Raw genomic sequence first — 22,500 nt, 5'->3', positions numbered from 1 at the left:
CTCTCTCTCTCTCTCTCTCTCTCTCTCTCTCTCTCTCTCTCTTTGAGTTCTGCAAGCTTTGGGATTCCCAAAGCTTTGCCTGAAATGCCCATGTTTCAATTGTTTCTAAACATGCTCTCCAGTTTCTCAAAGGCTGGACTCAGCTTTGAATAAGATTGAAGAAGGACCTTCCTTTTCTTACCAGGGGTGCCCACCCCAGTAGTTATCAGCTGTGGCAGGAATGCAGGCCTTGCTGTGACTTCTTTGGGAGATCGCCCTTCTCTCAGTTACTGTGTTGAGGGCAGGAGGCTCTTCCATGCTGATGTCTTGTGGAAATAGCCCAGAACTGGGATGGAATGGAGTTGGAATCTTCAGGTGCCACCTACCCACTCTGTGACCCTAGGCAAGGAAATGCCTTTCCCTCTCTGGCCCCGATTGTTTCAGAAAGGGGATGACCTAGATGGTTCTATAATATAAACATGCAGAGGAGTATTTTTATTCACATCCTGTGGGAACAGGGCATAGTTTCTCAGAATCTGGGAATATAAAACCAGCATCACCATCAAGGGTCTTCGGTCTGCTGCTTTGGAACCTGAATTCCTCCCCCTGAACATACCCTTTGTCTCTCCCTGCAGAAGTTTCAGTCATTCATTTTGTTAAATGCACATTATGTGTGGCCCTGTGTTGGTGATAGACTGAGGTGGGTGCATCCTGTAGTCCTGCAAAGATACTTAAAACCAGTCCCTTGCTCCCTGCACTTTGCAGTCGCTGACAGATAACATGGGCACATAGGCAGTGAGTGATCAGGGACCTCAGAAAGGTACAAACCCAATGCTCTCTGACTGTTCACAGGAGGGAACATTTCTGGAAGATTCCTGGAAAAAGTGGCACTGAACCTTGATGGATGGATGGGGATGGGGATGGACTTGGAGAGGAAGGGAGTCTTGGTGAAGTGAACAGTATGGGCAAGGTCAGGAGGTGGGAATATGCAGGTACCACCCGCAGAGTGGGTGGGGGTCCTTTACCAAAAGGAGGGGTGAAATATTCTTGGGTGCTACTCACATCCTGGTCAGGTGCTGTCACTCCCATCATATATTTAATATATTAAATATTATTATAATGAATTAAATATTTAAGTCAGTTTGACATCCTCTTTTAATAAAGGGATTACGTTCACTCTGTGTTTAGTTTGGGAGTGCGCTTTCCCCACTAAAAAAGATTACTTTTGCTTCTGATGACTCTCCTGAACTTTCCTGTCTGTACCCTTTCCTGTCTGTGTCCCTCTGTCCCCGTTCCTGTCTGGCGTGGTCTCCTGTCCGTTCTGGCTACCACCCTCACACTTCATACCTGCCCCCTTGCTTCCTTCTCCTTCCCCTCAGGGACTTGGGGCCAGGATTCTTCTCTGTTCAAATTCTCTGCCACTGGAGCAGACCTCCCAGGTGCCAGCATTTCCAGAGGGACCTTCTGGAGACCATGCCTCTGTCAAACAGAAAGAGATACCTTCACAGTGACATTTTCTGGCAAGTGAGCCAGAGACAGGCAGGCTGGCGATGGAGCCTGGGAAGCAGCAACCTGGCCGTCCATCTCCCTGGCCCCCGGGGGCTCCAGAGAAGAGTCCCCAGTCTTGTCTGCAGCCAGCTGGGCCCCTCACTGTCCTTGCATTCGGGGCCTGGTTGCCTGTTTGTTCCTGGTTGAATAGACTTTCTGCAAAGTTTATCCTCCCGCTGACCTCCAGCTTTCCCCACCCTTCAGGTGCCCAGGGCTCTACCACCAAGCCTCACAATGCAAGGGGGTGAGAAGAGAGTTGACCTTCCCCCTATCCTTTAAGCTTCTCTGAAAATGGCCTCCTCCTCTGCAGTGGGGACACCTGTCCCCCCGACAGCCAGCCCTCAGGGACCTCTCAAGACAATGGCCTTGGCACTTGCCTGCCCCAGAGAGAAGCTAGAGCCCCAACCCTTCAGCCTGTGATAAGTGGGGAGCCTGGCTGAGGGTTAGTAAGGCCCAGAGGCAGAAAAGCGCTGTTCTAGCTTCCTTCAGTTCTGGATTCTCAGTTTTGTCTTCAGGAACTTTGGATTTAGTTCTCCCTCAACCTATGCCAAGATCAGGGCTCTTGGGAACTTATTCTTGTGGCAGGAGGCCTCCCTTTGATGACCGTGTCAAATGAGATGGAAATTGGCCAGGTTGTTATAGGAACTCGGAAGAATCCCTGGAGTGGGAAAATAATGAGAACACGGGGCCATTCACCATTCAGCAGTGGAAAGTGGAGCATTCATTGTCTGGTGGCGGATCCCAAGGCCGCAGGCTTGAGGCAGGGAGCTTGACGCATCACTAGGAAGCTTTGGGTCTGTTGAAGAGAAAGAACAAGGGTCTGACTAAACTCTATGTTCAAATACCAAACTGCTCACTTTCTATCTGTGTGATCTTTAGGAAGTTAAAACAACAATCAACATGAAAACAAACGTATTAAGTCTAGAAGGAAAATTATCCTCACTTTTATAGTGATTATCTCAGTAGTATGTTTACAGGTGACTTAAAATTATTATTTTTTGTGCTTTTCTGTTTTTCTGACATTTTCTTTGAACAGCATGGATTAATTGGGGGTGAGGGGGACCCTGAAAACACAAAGCTGTCTCCAGTTTGGGAACAAACAGATTCTGGGAAGGCACTGCGGAATTTTGGAACTGATGTGCACACGTTGGAAAGAGCAGGGACCACACTTTCCAGCAGTCCGGCTACTCCCAAGCAAGGAGTTTTCCTGCCCCCTAATGTTCTGGGTTAGACCAGTGCTGGCCACGCAGGCCTGATTGGTCAGGGTGGGCTGGCTGGCTTTTCTTGGCTGGTAGTTATTCCCACGGGTTCAGTACAGGAGGTGGCTGTTCATTTCCCATCCTATGAAACCACCCTCTCGGCCAGCTCAGCAAATGCTCTTTTTCACCCCACCGGGTGCCCTTCCTGGTGCGACATCCTCCCTGAGACAAGGGGCTTATGTTGAGGTCTCAGCAGTCCCGTTTCCAGCCAGCCTTGTTTCTCCTCTGTCAAAAAGGAGACCAGAGTGACTTCACCGGGTTTCTTCGCCCATGCTGGGCATCCCTGATGTCTGGGTCTCTCATCTGACCTTGACATAGGCTGCCTTCACTGTTGTCTGTTTATTGCTAATTATTATATAACATAGGTAGGGTGAAATGTGCAAATCCTATTTATTGCTGAATGGATTTTGACACCTGTTTATACCCATGTAACCACCATTCCAATCAAGACCATGTCCAGGGTACATGTCCGTTATCCTGGAGGGTTCCCTCATGTCCTTTGCAATCAGTACCTGCCCCGCAATGGGTAATACTATACTTACCTCTACCACCACAGGCGAGTTTTGAGGTTTTGAACTTTATATACTCATTTGTATCTGACTTCTTTTACTTATCATTATGCAAATTAACCTTCTATTGCTGTGTAAGAAATCACCCCAAAATGTCGTGGCTTAAAACAACAGTCACTTCTTTTCCTCACTGAACTTCAGTTCAGGTAGGGTTTAGAGAGGGTGGGTTGTCTCTGTTCTATGCAGCTAGGGCAGCTCGACTGGGGGCTGGATGGTCCATTTCTAGATGGCTCACTTGCATGGCGGGCTAGTTGGTGCTGACTGTCAACTGGTGGCTCAATTGGAGTCCTGGGCCGGGTCCTCGGTTGCTGTCCATGTCTCCATTGGCTGCTTAGGCTTCTTTACAATATGATGGCTGAGTTCCAAGAGAGCAGCCATCCCAAGAGAACAAGGTGGAAGTGCAAGGCATTTTTATGACCTAAACTCAGAGGTCACATCGCCGCACATTGGCCAAACTATATTTGTTGAGGCTAGGCATGAAAGGCTAGGCAGGATCAAGGGGAGGGGACATAGACTCTATTTCTAGATGAGGATGGGAGAAGGTTCTAGAAGAGCATAAGGAATGGGAGATAGTGCGGTGGCTGTCTTTGGAAAGTACATTCTGCCACATTATATTAGTGAGATTTCATCACGTTGTAACTAACATGCATTTGTAGTTTGCTTTTTTAAACTGCTGTATAATATTTCATGGTTTGCGTATACTACACAATGAACTTTACTTATCCAGTCCACTATTGATGTTCGAATTGTTTGAATAGTGCTGCTATGAATATTCTCGTACAGATATTTTGGTGGACAAAGGTGGCCTTCTATCACTATTGCTGGATCTTTTGCATTTAAGATTTTTAAAATCGTACAATTCTATCCTCTTATTTTCTTTCTCCCCATCAGTTACTGTAGACATATGTATTTTAGTATGTAAATCTCTGCCAGTGTTTTTAAAATGTTGAAAAGAAAGTGTGCAAGTATTACAGAAATATGTTCTCATAAAAACTTTCAATACTATAATTAAGATTAAAGTTCCTTCTGACACCCTTTGCCAAGTTGGGCCCTTTCCTCCTACCCCAAGGTAACTCTTGTCACCAGTTTGGTGGGTCTCCTTCTAAAGCTCTTTAAAACATTATTCATTCATTCATTCATTCATTCATTCATTTATCTATCTATCTATCTATCTATCTATCTATCTATCTATCTATTTATTAATTATGGCAACATTGGTTAATGAAATCTAGTAAGTTTCAGGTGTACAATTTAACAGTAAGGCATATATATTGTATTGTGTGTTCGCCTCCTATAGTTAGATTTCTTTCTGTCACCATTTGACTCCTTTTACCCCATCTGCCCCTCCTCTCCCCTCTCCCCTACCCTCTGGTAACCACTAGTCTATTGTCCATGTCCATGAGTCTCTGTTTGTTTGTCCTGTTTATTTGTTGTAAAGCTTTTTTGATACATTTACACACATACATATTCTCATAGAAAATGTTGTTTTCTATGTGTGTTGGTTTTATTTGTTTGGCACAACAAATGGCATCATATAACTCTGCAATTTGCTTTTTCACTCAAAAATATATCTTGGAGATATGACCATAGAATTGCATATAGATCTATTCCACTTTTTAAACTGCTGGATAATGTTTCATAATATTATTACACCACTGTCCTTTAGCCATTTCTTTGTGGAAGGACATTTAGGTTGCATTCTTTTTCACAGTTTTGTGTGTAACTGTTGGGCAGGCCTTCATACTATAATATCGTTGGTACTTAATTGATATTAATGTACTCTGTCAAGAAGGAGTTGCTGGAGCCTGGATCTGTGCCTCTCAATGTCTCTTTTCTTTCGCCTGCAGAGACGTCTCAGAGAGGCTGTGCAGCTGCTGGAGGACTACAAGCATGGAACCCTACGCCCGGGGGTCACCAATGAACAGGTAACTCTGCTGCAGGTGGGGGAAGAAGGAAGATGGCAAATTCATAACCCCTTTCGTGCGGCCAGAACCTTTTTTCTCCTTCAGTATCCACTTCTACTGCAGCTACAGACCCTGTGGACTTCTGCCTTTTGGTGGGGATACCCAGATCCTCCCCATACCCTGGGTCTGATGGGAAGCATGGAGGCTGGTGAGGCTACAGAGGCCCAAAGGCAGTAGTTTGCTGCAGCTGATGTGTGCATCTTCCCAATTCCATATTTGGTGACATCACAGTGATAGCTTGAAATCTGCCACAATGGGAGTATTTACACCATGGAAACTGGCAAATGCTACAAATTAGGGCTCTTCTCCCCCAAAGAATTGATTATTAAACATTTACCAGATCCACTACCCAAAAGTTCAGGTTGAGCGTGGGAAAGGCAGGGGAGGATGGTGAGGCTAGGACTCTTAATTTCTTTTCTTATATCATCTAGGAACCTGAACTAGAGCTAATTGAAATATTGACGGTTGTGTTTAGTTTGGGGAGAAATTAGGGGGAAGTAGTGTAGGGCGATTTTAATGATTATAGAGACCAATGGTTAATGCACCAAAAATCTTCCTTTTTGTTCATAAAATTTACTTTAAAAACTTATAAAAAGTTAACTGCATTTTTTTCAAAGTAATAAGTGTGAATAGTTCCAAAAGTCAAATAGTACTAAAACACTTGTCAGGCAAAATAGTATGCTGCCCCATCATCTCTCCTCAATTCCTATTCCTATTCCCCAGGAGCAAATACTTTTAGCCGTTTCTTCAGTTAGAAATCTCTATTTCAAATGAATGCGCTCATATATATTGCTGTTTCTCAACTAATTCTTTTGTCTTCTCTATTATGGTAGTTGAGGATTCAGCTCTCTTCTTATCCACCCCCATAAATGCATTCCTCATCACCCAATGAAGATATAGTTTTGGGGTATATGAGTATTCAGGATTCACATTATAATTATATAAATAACAGTTACTGTAGAATCAAATTGGTTGAGTCATTATTATGTTTTCTGTTTTAATTTTATGTTCTAGCTGCAATTAATAATTGCCTCTTTTTTTCTCATTGGCACAGTTTTCTTTGTACCATCTCTAATTCTTACTACACCCTCTAGTGAGATTTCCAGTACCACCTTTTAGTCTGAAGACTCCTGTTCCTCAGTTCCGTTTCTTTTTTCCTAAAAATTTCCTTTCTGGGGCCCACCTCTCTACAGCTCCAGGCCTTCCTCTTGGTGTACACTTTTATTTTGGGGGAACACTTGTTCCAGTAGCTTCCTGAAAAAAGAGTAAATGGGAAGAAATTTTTGAGTACTTTTGTGTTTGAAAAATTGTAATTCTGCACTCAGCCTTAATTGACAGTTTGGCTGAGGAGAAAATTCTAGTATGACAATCATTTTTTTCCAGAATTTTGAAGACATTGCTCTGTTGTCTTCTGGCTTCCAGTGTAGCTGTTGAAAAATCCAATGCTATTTTATTCCTGAGTCTTTGCAAGTGACCTATTTCTTTTTCGGGGAATGTTTAGCATCTTCTCTTTATCTATAAAATTTATTTCTGAAAGTCCACAGTGCCATCTCTTTTAAAATTCATTATTTTTGGGTCCTGGTAACTCCTTTCAATCTGAATACTTGTCTCAGTTCTGACATTTTCTTATACTGTTTATTTGATCATTTGTTCTCATTACGAACTTCTATTAGTCAAATATTCAGCATCTTAGATTGACACTCAGATTTTCCTATCTTTATTTTTTTCTCCTCCATTCCATTACTTTGTCCTGTTTGGCTTTGCAGAAAATTTCCTTGAGTTTATTTTCAATATGTCAGATGTTCTTGAGTTTATTTTCAACATGTCTATTGAAATTTAATGTCAGCTAGTATAATTTTCATTTCTGAGAGCTCTTTGATTCTTTCCTTGATCCTTTTTGATAGAATCCTCTTCTTGTTTTGTGAATACAGTATCGTCTCATCTCTTCACATTCTGGAAGCCATGACAGGGAAGGAGGCTAGGGTCCCAAAATTCACTTTGCAGACTTTCAGTAATTCCCCCGCTTTTAGCCTCACCTCCTACCCCCTCCACTATGCTAGTGTTCCTAAGTCTGGAGTCACTTGGATTCAGTTTCTCCAGAAGATTAATAAACCTCCCACATCTGGTGAGGACACAGGTGAGGGCAGTAAGAGTCACCTTGTTGTGTGGGGGAAGGCCTAGGAGGTCTTACGGCTTTGAGGACAGACTCAATCAACCCGTGTCTAGCCCTATGATTAGCCCTTTTTTCATGTGGTACCTGGTCCCCTGAGCTTTCCTGGTATCCTGATGCTGATGGGCTGGCTGCTTAAGCATGCCCTCTTCAGGCACTTAGGGGATGGCTTCCTCCTCTCTGCTGGGTCAGTTACTAAAATTCTGATTTTCCATCCAGAAACATGTTGCCATTTGTCTCCTGTGCAGCACTGCCCCTGCCTTCTAACACCTCTGGGCGCAGAGCCCGTGCTGAGGCTCTGTGCTGCCAACCCTACATGCTGGGTGTTCCTAGAGCAGGCAGTTTAGCCGTCAACCCTCCCAGTCCACTTCATTTCAGTATGTATTTATGGAGCACCTACAGGCCAGACTTAGTGCTAGGGCCTGGGAGAGAGAGCAGAGAAGAGGCTGGAGGAAGGTCTTGTCTCATGGACTTGCCTCATAGCCAGAATCTAGGCGATGACACTGAAAACACGTGAAGCCATGGGATAGCATAGGAAGGAGGAACCTGTCCAGACGAAGGGTGTCTGGAAGTGATTTCTCTCCGGAAGTTTGAGAGATGAGAAGGGGCTGGTGGCGCTGGGTAGGAGCAGTCCAAATGAGAAAGCACATTGTGAATCCAGAGAGAGCAAGCCCCCCAGAGGAGGTGATGGGGGAATGTGCTCCACTGCAGCCTGGCTACAAGAAGAGAGGGTAAATGTGCAAGAGGATGCAGCACCTTGGCTGGATGTCCTTGTACAGGGCCCTAGAGAGTAATGCGAGATGGTGTAGCGCCTGGCTAGGCCGGGTGCATCTTCAGGCATCTGCGCTGCCTGCTGGTCTGGGCAGCTGTCAGCAGGAAGGGCAGGCTGTGATCTCCTTGTTCCTAACACAGTGTTTCTCTCTGGCCATGAGGAGCCCGGTGGCATGACCTGACAGCCCCTCTCTAGGCTGAAGCAGTCCTCAGACTCTTGCAGTTCCTCTCAGACACATCAGGGCTGGATGAGCCTCTAAGCTATTCCTGACCCCATGTCTGCTCCCAGCCCCATGTCTGCTCCTCTCTGGCCCATCCTTGCTGAGGTTGACCTCTGGGACTCTTTCCAGCTTCCAGAGTTTGGAGAATGAGGCCACATTCTCCTCTTTGCTCCCTTCAGTTGCTTAAAATTACCCATCCTGTTTCCTGGGCCTCCTTTGTTTTCTGTCATGAGAGCCTCCATGTGTCTTCAGGGAGTCGGGAGGAGGGGAGGTGGGGCGGCCCCCTAGCACTAGCTGTGTTTCCCTTTCTAGCTAATGTTGATGAGGCCTGCAGTGTCCATCTGGTAGCTGGGTAGCACAGAGTGCTAGGGTGAGCCTGCCCCCTAATAAGCAGATACTCCCTCTCCCTCCCTTCCCAGTCCTCCTGGCTCCCTGGAACATTGGGGATTGGGCTCAGTGGCAGCTCTTACACTGCTTCCCTTCCCCAGCCTCAGTCTGCTAAGCCACACCCGCCTCTGGCCTCCATAGACACTGGAACGGAGGGGATAGGTGATGACATTTCAGCTCATGGTTTGGGGAAGCCTCAGCACTCTAAAATTGAGGACAGTCCTTGTTCCTGGTCCAGGCTGGCCCTGCTCAAGGGTCATGCCTGTGCAATATAAAGAGGCCCAGAGTCTCGGTCTCAGTGTTGACAGCAGCCTCTTCTACTCCCAGGCTCTGTGCCTGCTCCGATATCCTTTTTCAGGTATGTGAGTCAGAAGCCTGTGCCTGTGTCCTGATGCCTGCAGGCCTGTCCTGATGTCATGGACAGCCCTGGGTAACCTACATGCCAGTTTGTTATGTAACCTGCCCTCCAGTTACAATATCTCACCAGTGGATATACACAAGTGGATTGACAGTTTGTTCATACCTGATGGCCTTGGTTTGGTCTTTTGTTAGTGGCTGACTGGGATCTCCTCCAGAGACTGTCAACATGTTAAAAGGTTGCTACACCAATGATAACATAAAAATAAGTATAATTTACTCTTTGAGCTTAACAGGTAGAAATTTGATATGCTTGGAACCCTAATAAGGGCTATCAGTTAAACAACAAAGTCATAGATGAGAGCAAAAATGAAAGCATAGGCAGCAAAGTTTCTGGGTGTTGACTCAGCTGTGTGCACTTCTTGTGTGCCAGAAGGGCTTGGCATGGATGGCGATGGGTGAGGTTAAATATGAAAGACCTTCCCCCCACATTAATGAGCCGCCACTCACTGCGTGCTTACCAAGTACCAGTCGCCATGCTAAGTACTAGCACTTTACATGTATTATTACCTCAGTTAATCTTCACAGAAACCTTATTTGGTAGGTACCTATATTAACCCCATTTTACAGGCAAGAAAACTGAGGCTCAGAGAGGTTACATCACTTACCTAAGGTCACATAGCCAGTATGTGGTGGAACAGGGATGTAATTATGGGCCCGTTAGATCCAACATCTGTCTTTCTCCCACTATCCAAAGATGGCTTTGGAGGGGAAGGTGATACTCTGTGGAGCAGAATAATGTGCACAAACACAGGGCAGCGGAGCGAGTAGGCAGGTTGTGGGGTGTGCTAAGAGGATCTTGGCTTTCGTGAAGGTCTTACAGCCCCAGTTACACCTGTGTGGTTAATGCTGTCAATCCAGGCCATGTTAATGCTGTCAATCCAGGCCACGGGCACCTGCTGAGCACCCACTGTGTAAAAGGTCCTGAAGTAGGTGGGCACCGAGGGGGAAGTGAGCACATGCCACAGTTCCTGCCCTCACGCTGCCAGCTCCCGGCACAAGTGAGGCCACTGCACATAAGTGGGTAGCCAGAGGACAGGCTGGTGGCTGAGCTGTGGGGAGCTAGTGCTAAGGTAGGTAGGGGTCATCAGTGAGAGAACCCTGAGAGCCAGGTAGTGAGGGAAGGCAACCTGGAAGGGGAGCGTGAGAGGGGCCCTGAAGGGTAAGTTGCATGGAGAATGGAGAGGGAGACCCCAGGCAGTGGGAGGGTGTTCCCAGTAAGTCACAGACAAAAGCCCGAAAGTGGCGGGGGGGCAGGGAGAGGGAGAAGTAGGGAGAGAGGATGAGATATGAGAGAGAAAGTTGGGGAGGAAGTTGGGAAGTTACAGGCTAGATTATGAAAGTCTTCAAAACCCAGGTAGAGAAATACTGGCTGTGTTGTGTGGGGCAAGAGGAAGTTGCCGGAAGTTCTTGAGCAAGGGAGTAGCGTGAAAGTGCGTTGTGGTAGAATCGTTCTGGTGGGGTGCCAGGTGGATTCCGGAGGGTAAGTGCTGTTAAGGAAACCAGCTTGGAAGCTACTGGATTGGTCAGGAGTGAGGTGAGCAGGTCTCTGGGAGCCACTGCAGGCTTTTGAGTGGTGGTTCTTATCCATTATTCCACATTCCCCAGAGGCTGGGAACCAGCCCACCTTTGTTAAATGCTTAACTCTGCACCCAGCAAGACATATCAACTGCTCAGAGGCCCCATGCAGGATGGACTTCTACCCACAAACTGCCAAGGAAAAGGACAACTGGGATATAAGAGATACTGCAGATCTGCTCCTCTGACAGAGAGGAAATGGGGTCAACTGTGTTTGGGCTTTGCTGAAAATAGCAGAGAAAATACTGAGTTAAAAATACTTACACCCCAGATCTTCTCTGGGTGTCAGCAAGTTTGTTAGAAGCTGGCTGAAGGGAAGGTCTGGCTGACCCCCACCCCCGTACCCTGACCTCTAGCCTCAGGTTTCTGGAATCCTGATTAGCATGCTGCCTCCCTGGGCAGGCCCAGATTGGCTCTTATTGTTAGCACAGAACAGGCAAGTGATCAGTACCAGTTGGAGTATTTGTATAAGGTGTTAGGTGTTGTACTGGGTGCTGTAGACACATCTCTGGGCTGGGACACTGCAATAGCCTCTTGGGTGACCTCCCCATTCTACCTGGGCCCCTCTGTTCATCCCCAGTACAACAGTCAGAGTGATTTGTGAAAACATACATCATTTATTCCTCTCCTCCAGGGTTTCTCAGCCTTGGCACAACTAGCATTTGGGGCCGATCTGTCCTCTACACTGTAGAATGCTTAGCAGCACCTCTGGTATCTACCCACTAGATGCCAGTAGCATCCCCTCCCAATTCAAGACAACCAGACATTGCCAAATGTCACCTGGGTGTAAAATCACGCCCCTGTTAAGAACCACTGCTCTAGTAGAAACTCTGTAGTGTCCCCCCTTTCCACTCAGAGTAAAAACCACAGTCCTTAGCACAACCTGCAAAGCCCCGCTTCCTCTCCGACCTTGCCTACCATTCTCCTTATTGAGTCCATTCACACTGGACTCCTTGCTGTACCTCAGATGTGCTGGGCAGATCCACTTCTGCCTCAGGGCCTTTGAACTGGCAGTTCTGTCTCCTACCAAATATCTACATGGCTCATTCCCTCCTTCAAATATTTCCTCCAATGTCACCTCAATGAAAACTGCCTGAACCACCTTACTTACTGCTGTCAGGCCCTAAACGTCATCCTACTTGAGAATCTGTCAGAGAGAAAAATAAAAAAGCCAAGGGGAACAAAAGAAGTAGCCACTAGGGCCAAAAGCAGGACAAGAGAAGGAATCTTAGGGGGCCAGAGTGAATGGGGGGATCTAAGGACTGCAGATGCTTCATGGCGATGAGGCAAATGCCACCAGAGTCTCCCTCTTCCCTCTTCCACTCAGCTCCAGCCTCAGCCTTTCTGATCACCCCTTTCTTCCATGATAGAAGCTGTGGCCCTGGCCATGTCATCATGTTCCTGTGTCCGCTGCACATTCCCCATCCCTCACCTTTTCCTTTTGCGTGGACCCCAATACAATAAATTTTAAAAAAAAATCCATCCCCACTGCTCGCACACACCCTGTTCTACATCCTCATGCATCCTGATACCCATCCTTCTAACCTGTCAGAGAATTCACTTATTATTTTTATTGCTTATTGTCTATACCCACTAGCATTGTAAGCTCTAGGAAAGCAGAGATTTATGGTCTTTTTTGGTCACTGATATATTCTTAGTGTCTAGATCAGTGCCCAGCACGCAATAATATTTGTTGAGCAAATATTGTTTAATCTTCGCAATTACCTTGAAAGTAAGTATTCATATTTTCATATTACAAATGAGGAAGTAGAGCCTCAAAAAGATTAATTGCCCCAAATCTTATGGCCAGCAAGTGGGAGGCCTCAGGGTTTGACTCCAGGGTCTGTTCTCTTAATAGAGAGAAGCTGCCTGTGTAGGCAACCTGTGACTGCTGTTGTGTGCTTTGCTGCAGAACTGGGGGAAGTTCCTTCTCTTTTCATGTATTTTTAGAATTGATGGGGTACCTTCACCCCGCATGGACTTGCACATGTACATATTACCTGGGAGTAACCATGGCAACAAAATTAATGGTGAGGAATAATGGGATTGGCCCAAATGATAAATTAGGAAGATTTTTTTTGTTTGTTTTATGGAAGCATCCTTTGCCTTACAGAAGGATCCCCTTCAGGCTCTGTTTAATTACCTTCTGGAGGCTGTTTTAAATAGGCTCTGTCTTTGCTGCCTTCAGCGGTTTGGAGAAGCAGCTTGGAAGAAGGCAGAGGGGAAGGGGAATGAGCCAGACTGGGGGAGGTGCCTGGGCAGTTACTCTTCCATCTGGGGTCTGGGCACTGGAGGTATCCCTGCTCCACCCCTAGAAGGCAGTACTTCTCCTTCTGAAGCTTGTTTGGGGCCCACCCTTTGCCCCTTCTTTGGTCTCTATGCTGGCATTCTAATTGGTTCAGATGGCAGATCAGCTGAGACTGAGGCCATTTCTGAAATCAGCAAACTTCTGCATTGTCCAGCAACCTCTCACCCAGATTGCTTCCCCCACACACACTCTCTGTCCTCATCCTCCAAGCTGAAAAATCAAGCAAGGTCCAAAGTCTCAGATCCATCAGTTGCTGCAGCCATCAGTCCCGGGGATCAGGGCTCTATATTTTTACGTTCAGCCAGAGACACAGAGGGAAATGCGCTGAGCCCGAAAGAGATCAGGTCATGCCAAGGAATTGTAGCTTATTTATTTTTTAAATAATTTTTAAATTTTTCAATCACAGTTGACATACAATAGTATATTAGATTAGACATTTATATAACTTACAAAGTAATCACCCCTAATAAATCTAGGACTCATCTGTCACCATACACAGTTATTACAATATTATTGACTATATTCTCTGTGCCATACTTTACATCCCCATGATTATTTTTTAACTACCAATTTGTAGTTCTTAGTCCCTTCTCCCTTTTCAATCATCCCCCCAACCCTTCTCCCATCTTGCAACCATCAAAATATTCTCTGTATCTGTGAGCTTGTTTCTGTTTTGTTTGTTCACTTATTTTGTTTTTTAAATTCCACATGTAAGTGAAATCATATGCTATTTGTCTTCCTCTGTTTGACTTATTTCACTTAGCATAATATCCTCTGGGTCCATCTATGGTGTTGCAGATGGCAAAATTTCATTCTTTTTTTATGGCTGAGTAATATTCCATTGTAGATATGTACCACTTCTTTATCCATTCATCTATTGATGGACACTTAGATTTCTTTCATATCTTGGCTGATGTAAATAATGCTGTGATGAACATATTTCTTTTTGAATTAGCATTCTGGGTTTCTTCAGATAAATACCCCGAATTGGAATTACTGGGTCCTTCTTTGTCTCTGGTTAAAGTCTATCTTGTCTGATATAAGTATTGCTACCCCAGCTTTTTTTTCCATTTACATTTTCATGAAATATCTTTTTCCATCTCTTTATTTTCAGTTTGTGCATGTCTTTACTCTGAAGTAAGTCTCTTGTAGGCAGCATATGTAAGGGTCCTGTTTTCTTACCCATTCGGCCACCCTATGTCTTTTGATTGGAGCATTTAATCTATTTACATTTAAAGTAGTTGTTGATAGGTATGTAGTTATTGCCATTTTATTAATTATATTTTTGATCATTTTCTTCTTCTTGAAGAAGTCCCTTTAACATTATTTATAATACTGGTTTGGTGGTGATGAACTCCTTTAGCCTTTTCTTGTATGGGAAAGGAACCGTAGATTAAAGTAGAGCTTCAGTGGGCTGACAAGAAGATACCGGGGGCTCCCCGTACTACATTCTCAGTGTGTATAGACCATTCACCTCATCTCTTTTGGCCTCGCATCGAATGCTTTACATCTCAGCATGATCCTCACCTGTAACCAGTTTGCAGGACTGGCTTGTGAAACTTAGCAACCGGCTCTTGGCTTGTGGACAGTACATGCTGCCAACCCCGGCATCTGACTCCTGGGTCATCCAGCATCTGACTCCTGAGTCTAGCAGGTCCCAGGGAAAAGCCCAGACCTGAGAGTCAGACCCAAGTCCTTGTCCTGCTATCTCTAAAACCTGGGCCTAGCATTATCAGACAGGAAAGGACCCTGAAGAGACTTGTTTCTACCTTCTGCCCCTTCTCCTGACTGATTAATTTTAAAAATGGTGTAAGTCTAAGTTGTGTGGTGACTTGCACAGGAGGACCATGCAAGTTTGTGTCTGAGCCAACACCAAAATTGGTGACCTTGACTATTGTTGCTGCAGCCTGGAGATGGTGTGAGCCTGGACCAAATCAGGTCAGGACTAGGGATTTTAGTTTAAAATGGAGATGTCTCTCCCACCTCACCTCCAGACCTCTTGAGATGAGAGCATTGCCAGATGTTATGAGATCTTCAAATACTATCTTGGCTCTCATTCCTTCCTTCCTCCTCTGGAAAGGCTTCCCTGATGCCATAGGAGGCCATTTTCTCTAACCCCAAATGGCTTATCTTAGTTAAGGTTATACTCAATACTGTAACAAAAAGATCCCAGAATGCACCAGCTCACATAATACACAAGTTTATTTCTCTCCCATGTAACAGCTCAAGTTCTAGGTCTGCAGGTAGCTCTGCTCCATACGATCATTCAGGGACCTTCCATCATGTTTCTCCACCATCTCCTTGGGTTGTTCTCTACATGACCTAGGTATGGCTATAGCCATATCCTGGCTCTGGCTCACAGGAAAGGAACGGAAAGCATGGAGGGTGAGGCGCCAGCCAGGGAAAGATACATCTCATTTCCCCTCAGATGCCAACAAGGGACTCGATCACATGGAGAAGCCTAACTTCAAAGGAACCTCGGAAATGTAGTACAACAGGTCCGCCACCTGTCCCTCAAAGGAGGCTGGGAGTGTAGTGTAGCAGATCAGCCACTTGCCCACTACTGTTCTATTACTTTGGAAGGAGAACATAGATTTTGTCAAACAGTTAACAGTTTTTGCCATAGAGATAAAAAAAGAGGTTAGAAGTTGTACACCCTATATCTATTTTTCTGGGGTAACAATTATTTTTGAATAGGTAACATATGAACAATCTACAGAGTGCTAAAGATATAAAAAAGATAGAGAATAAAAGACAAGTTTCCCTTTCCCTGTCCCCCAATTGCCCACAGCTTCTCTCTAGAGTAACTGTTAGTTTCTTCTGTATTCTGTCAGACATATTTGTGCAGTTATCCTTTTTCTTTAAATGCTAATGATATAATAATACTAATAATAATTCCAGGGAATTCACTGGCACATGGTTGTAACAGCAAAAGATGGGACAGTCACAGAAGGACAAATATTGTATGATTCCATTTACATGAAATATCTTGAGTGGTCAAAGTCAGACAGAAAGTAGAATGGTGGCTGCCAGGAGCTGGGGAAAGAGGACTGGGGAGTTAGTACTTACTGGGTACCGAGTTTCAATTGAGTAAGATGAAAAAGTTCTGGAGATGGTGGTGGTGATGGCTTCAATGTGAATGTACTTAATGCCACTGGACTGCCAATTAAAAATGGTTAAAATGGTAAATTTTATGTTATGTATATTTACCACAGTAAAAAAAAGATAAGACATAGCCTAAAGGACCACTAATAAGGTACAGTTTACAATACATTCATTCAAGGTTTCTACTAGGAAGACTAAGGCCACTGCCTGTATGCTGATGTGGAGAGATCTCCAAAATATATTAGATGCCTAAAGGGACGGAATGGTGTGCATCGGAGTGCCAGCATTTAGAGATGTCTACATGTGGTGGTTAAGAGTGGGGATTCTGGAACCAGAATGCTTGGGTTTAAATTCCAGTGCTGCTGCGGGAGGTGCTCAGCAAAATAGAAAAGCATAGAATTATCTATCATATGAGGCTTTACTGTTGCTCCTGATCTGTAGCACTAGCCTGCCTGGGCCACATGTGTGGTGGGGTCATTGTGGGGTGGGGAAAATGTCTGTGAGCTCTGGGTTCTTGGCCCTGCTGGCTGACACCCCTGCTGAAATTCTGCCTTTGCTGGTGAGCCAACGTGTGCTGACTCTCCATTGCTGCTCCCTGGGTAGAGGCAGAGGAGGCAGTCTTTGAACCTAAGGGACACAGGTACTGTCCTGGATTACAAGAGCTGCTTGGCTGAACTTCGTTCGGCAGGAGGGGAGGAACAGGTACTGGTGAGGAGCATCAGTTACCAGACTGCAAGAAGGTTCTGGGCCCTCAGAATGATGTCAATCCTCCTCTTCTTCTTGTGCCTCAGGCCTGGCAATCACCCTGGCCAGACTGGACTTCAGTCTCCTCCAGGGGGCCCCTGAAGAGCAGGGAGCCTGAGTGCCCATGTCCATCCTACCACCAGGCCCCTGGGACCCTGGCTGAGTCACTTAGTCTCTCTGAGATGAGTTAGTTACCTTGTCTGAAAATAATCTACCCACCTCACAGGCATGCTGCAGGAATAAGACAATAGGGGTGAAGTTACTTTAAAAAATAATTACATTAGCATTAATACGTTGGCTAGGTGAAGGGTCATGGGAGGGAGGGAGCAATTGGAGGGATCATTTTATGATCTAGATAGATGTCTAACCAATGTATTATATACTTGAAACTAAATTTTAAAAAAAGATGAAAAAAGAAAAAAATAATAATTACATGCTTTAAAATATTGCTTATTTGAATGACTGTCTCTCTATTTTAGGCATTTATAGAGCATGTTCTATGGGCCAAGTATTTTAGATATGCATATCTCATTTAAACCTCTGTATTAGTCAGGATAAGCTAAGTGCTTACAACCCCCAGATTTCAGGGACTTCTACAATCAGGTGTATTTCTCACTCAGGTCAGAGTCCAGTGCAGCTCAAGGACTTGGCACGTGCCACTGTTTAGGGACCAAGTTCCTTCCACCTCACAGCTTTACTATCTCCTAGGGCCTCACTGTCCTCCACTAGATTCTCTGTGGAAGGCTTTGGGGCCAGGCCTGGAAGTAGCAACCATCATTTCCTCCCACAGTCCATTAGCCAGCACCTGGTCACATGAGCAGCTGGCCTGACTGTGGGGGATGCGGGGAAATGTAGGCTTAGCTGTATGCCCAAAGGGAAATGCAAGCTGCTGGGGAGCACCAAGTGTAGTCTCTGTCCCACCCTTTTAACAGCCCGTTTTACTGATGGAAAAACTGAGGCACAGAGGCATTGTAATTTGCCCGGGGCCACACCACCAACAAGCGATTTAAACATAGACCTGCCTGGTTCTAACACCTGCTTTTTGCACTGTCCTTCAGTGTCTTAGACCCATGTTTTCTGCCCAAGCTGTTCATCAGAACCATGGAGAATTTTTTAAAAGAATTATATGAAGAAATCTTAAGTTTTTTTTAAATGAAAATTTTAATTTTAGAATAACTTTAGATTTGCTGTGTGCACAGTGCTGTGGGAAATGCTAGGGAGTAGTGTGGAAAGGCTAGCCTCTGTCTCTATAAGCTGAACTGGGAATCCACAGGGTGAGGGATTCATACTCCAGAAATAGGAGGTTCTGATTTGGGGTGGAGAGAGTGAGGTATCACGAGTCTGTGCACAGTCCTGGGGTCACACACACACACCTAAGACAGTGCTGGGATTTGGGGGATGCACTTCAGGAAGATACTTTCTGAGCAAAGAAGGGTCAGCCTTTTATCATTTTGTGTGTGTGTGTCTTTGCTATATGCTCACTTATCTCCAAATGATTCTGCATTTGGTTTTTCTTTCTTTAGTCCCTTCTGTTCCCCAATTATTATTATTTTTAAATCTACTGCTTCCAATCCTTCCTGGAATAGCAGACAATCAAATATGTTTGAAATGTATCTAAAATAAGAGTAATTAGGCTGTGAATTAAGGCTTGGGGGACTCTGCTGTGAGTAAAATGCATAAACTTTAATATATCAATTTTATAACTTCTATTTTTGCTACTCAGTAGCCTTCTGTAGCCTAATTTACATTCCAGACAATACATCGCCACTTAAATGAAGCATAACTGAACTTTTCTATTATAAAACTTTAAACATCAACTCCTAGCCACATCTTCCCTCTCACCTCCTATCCTTCTTGCGCCGTTAAAAATGCACTGGCTTCTGGTTTGCCCACAATGTAAATTTTTATTTACCAAGTTTTTTTTTTTTTTTAAATTTTAAAAGGCCTATTTTATCATATTTTAACATTTCTTAAATGGGATGAGTCTTTTTATTGATGCTGGTCTTGGCATTATGTCATCGTTTTTTTTCTTAGTGGCACATAACAGTGTGTCTTGAGATGAATGATGCTTTAGATTCAATGAAATACAGTACTTATATATCATTTGAAGGAATCGACAGACTGTTCTGTTTCTCCAGCCTGTCCCCCACACTGTGCTGGAAGAAGACAGTTTCACCACTCGTTTGAAAGCAACTTTCTCCTCCCTACAACCCACTTACAATAACAACTATAGGAATAATAATATCTACAACAGCAACCAGTGATAAAGCGCTTACTATGTGCCCAGCACTGCTCCAGGCACTTTTCATATACCTCAACAACTTTAGAGGCACAGCTATTATCCCCATTCTAAAAACGAGGAAATTGAGGCTCAGAGGCAGAAGGGAGAAAACCAGGAATCCAGGCAGTCGGTTTAGCTCTGAAAAAAATCATGTTATGCTGTCTCTAGTGATTCTAGTGATTCTAGTGATTCTGGGAGACAGTTGAAGGACCTTCATTTAAATCAGGGCTTCTTACTTGGCTGTACCTTAGAATCAGCTAGGAAGCTTTAGAAAAATGCTCGAAGAATTCTTCGAGTAATGTCACAGCAGCCAGAGTTGAGAACCTTTGGTTTAAATGATCTGCATTTAATGTCCTGGGGTGTCTCTGTTGACATACCCTCCAGAGTAGCTGCCAGACCTGGGGTAACCAGGACAGCCTGAGCCTCTTATGCCTTTTGGAGCTGGATCTCTAGGTTAGAAAATGTGACTTTGAGACCTTAAATTGATGTGTGCTTTATTTATTATTTTATTTTTTCGTTTTTTTCTCTTTCCCTTCCTTCCAGCTCTGGAGTGCACAGAAAATCAAGCAGGTAATCCAATTTGGTCTTCCTTTCTTTCCCTCCTTCGTGTTCTCCTGGACCCTGCCCTGCCCTGTCCTGGGTGATCTTTGGCCGCTGTGTGCCCAGCCTCTCCTTTCCCCTTTGTCTCTGGCTGCCTCGCCCATTCCTTCTCCCTCAGCACCCAGAGCCTGAGTTTCTGAATACTAGAGCTCAGGACAGCTGCCCTTTCCCTGGGACCCCTGAGCCCCTTCCCTATATCTCCTTGCATGCAATCCTTATAGCCAGGTGTGGGGGTTCAGAGAGGGCCTGGAAGGTAGACACAGTCCCTCCCTCCCCTGCTTTCAGTTTGAGCATTAGTCAGAGGATAAGTGCTGTGTGGGGCCCATGTTTTGGTTGTCTTTTGCCTGAATGGTAGGAAAAGACTGACTAGCCAGAGGCCAGATACAGCCACTCGTCATCTGAGTCGTCCTGGGAGAGCTCTCTTTTCTGCTTCTCTCTCTCCCCCCTCCCTCTCCTACTGTCACCCTGTGCTCTGTTCCCGGCTCTTGCCAGGCTATTCTACACCCGGACACCAATGAGAAGATCTTCATGCCATTTAGAATGTCAGGTAAGCCCCTGGGACCTTCTGCTTCTGCCCAACTTGAGCCAGTTACTATGGTCACAGCTCTTGGAACGTCCGGATGTGCTGGCCTGAGGAGAGGATGGAGCCTGTTATACACATGGCCACACTTGCATCTGCATGTTCACCTTGGCTCAACTGGGCAAACTCTGGCCAGGCCTCAGAATTACTTGTGGAGCTTTTAGACAATGATGTGTGTCTGCCTTTTCTGCCTGAGCCGCTAGGGTGGAGTGGAGGCCTCTGCAGGTCGCTCACTACCTGTGCTCCCGCCCCCAGGTTACACACCATTCACTTAGTAGCTGCGTCAGGGGTTACAGTTGCTTTGGGCAAGCCCTGCCTTCTGGGAGTCACTCCTCTCCCACCTGTGCACTTTGTGCTTTCCTTCCAGGCCCTGCTCCCTGCTCGGCCCTTTCAGGCAGTTAATCCCCAGAGTAACTCCCTTGTCTTGGATCCTGCTATAATCTGCTCTTCAGATTATCTGCCTTTCATTTGCCCTAGTGAGCACATGGGGATGGCAAAGTCCCATTCTGTGGAGACCAGTTGGCAGAGGGGAGAGTGAGAGAGTGGGTGTAAGATCCCTGCTCCAAGGAAAACCCCACTCTGTGGTCACTAGTGGGACAGTTCTGTACATATGAGCTTACTGGCCTAGAAAGCACGTGTATACACACTGGCTGGGCTGGCATGGTTATCCTGAGGGACTATAGGCCTTGCCTAGAGTCATATAGCAGAGGTCAGATGCACACCTGCGCTGATGCCTCCTCCATGCTGTTTCTCAGTGCAATGGGGTGGACTACCCCCAAGTTACAAGGTAAGTAAGAGGACTCCTGGCTGCTACCTTGAGAAGTCCTCAGGCAGCTGGAGAAAGGGTTTCTACCAGTGAGTGTTCTCAGTCAGGTAGGTCAGCCAAGGTCCCCATCCCCTGATCTCATAGAGGTGAGAGAATAAATAACCACATGCCATCTTTGTGCAAACTGGGCAATTAGTGCCCAGCAACCCCCTTGCTTTGCCATGAGGAGCTCCAAGGCAGTGAAGGTTCCCAGCATCTTGTAGCCACGACTGTGGGTGCTCCCCAGTCCCTGATAGGCCATAGCAGCCTCTTGCCTTGAGCCTGGCTTCCCTTGTAATTCTCCAAACTTTGGACCTCTCTCCAGAGGATGAGGGTAGAAGAGTGATGGCTCACGGGCATGCACAATTACACACCCTCGGACGTGAACCTCAGATAAGCATGGTTTGCCATTGCCATATGTTAGAGGTTGGAGACAGGAGGCTGCTCATTGACAGTAGTGGGGATGGCAGAGGGAGACTCGCCATAGGGTGGGAGCCATCAGCAGTGAGGAAATGGTGCCCAGGACTGGGCTGCACTTCACGCCAGCTCTGTTCAGCTCCGCTCAGCTCTGCTGAGGATGTCTAGCCAGGGTACTAGAGATTTAAAAAGCTCTAGCACTTAGAGGTACACATCTCAGGTGGAGAGGGAATTTTCTTTCCAGTAATGGTCATGATGCTGGGGAGGTAAGACAAGCTGAGGGAAGAGGAGGACATTCGGGGCCTTTGAAGACATTGTAGTGTGTGTTGTGAGTGTGAGCAGGGGCATTGTGCCTCATGGAGGATATCATGAGAGGACCCCCAAATGTAGAGTGGTGGTGCCCCAGCAGTGGGCAGCCCTGCCTTCAGGAGTGAGCCTCTGGGCTTTGGAGGGGAGTGAGAACTGTCTGGTTAAAGAGGAACAGGGAGGGAGGCTGGGGGCCCCAGGAGATCCCTCTGCCTTGAGGAGAGCTAAGCTGGGAGAAGGTCTGGAGGCTGGAGGTGCCTCTTGCCCAACTGACCTGAGCCCCTTCATCGGAGCCACTGTCAAGACCAAGCCCAGAAGTCTCTTTCGGTATCTTACCTGAGAGGTGGGTGGGATTCTAAGACCTGACTCTTTGCTCTCTCCTCTCACAGGTTACATTCCTTTTGGGACGCCAATTGTAAGTATTACCTTCAAAGGATTTTCTTCTCTAAAAAAATTTTTTTCATGTATAGCTTTATATCATTGTTCATATG

The 22,500-nt window shown here is 45.7% G+C and overlaps 1 protein-coding gene across 7 annotated transcripts in view; it reads left to right on the top strand.

Moving 5' to 3' along the window:
- The window catches only part of SFXN5 (sideroflexin 5), a 106,986-nt gene that overhangs the window by 14,581 nt on the left and 69,905 nt on the right, over positions 1 to 22,500 (top strand). For all 7 annotated transcript variants that reach the window (XM_039852554.1, XM_039852558.1, XM_039852560.1 and 4 more), the window contains exons 3-6: positions 5,203 to 5,280; positions 19,845 to 19,871; positions 20,394 to 20,448; positions 22,399 to 22,424. In XM_039852554.1, the coding sequence (XP_039708488.1) occupies positions 5,203 to 5,280; positions 19,845 to 19,871; positions 20,394 to 20,448; positions 22,399 to 22,424 (186 nt within the window). The remainder of the gene's footprint in view (positions 1 to 5,202; positions 5,281 to 19,844; positions 19,872 to 20,393; positions 20,449 to 22,398; positions 22,425 to 22,500) is intronic.

The sequence above is a fragment of the Pteropus medius genome, unplaced genomic scaffold, assembly GCF_902729225.1.
Source record: "Pteropus medius unplaced genomic scaffold, Ma_sr-lr_union100, whole genome shotgun sequence".
In the NCBI taxonomy this organism is placed as follows: domain Eukaryota; kingdom Metazoa; phylum Chordata; class Mammalia; order Chiroptera; family Pteropodidae; genus Pteropus; species Pteropus medius.
This window is presented reverse-complemented; position numbering and strand designations above follow the sequence as displayed.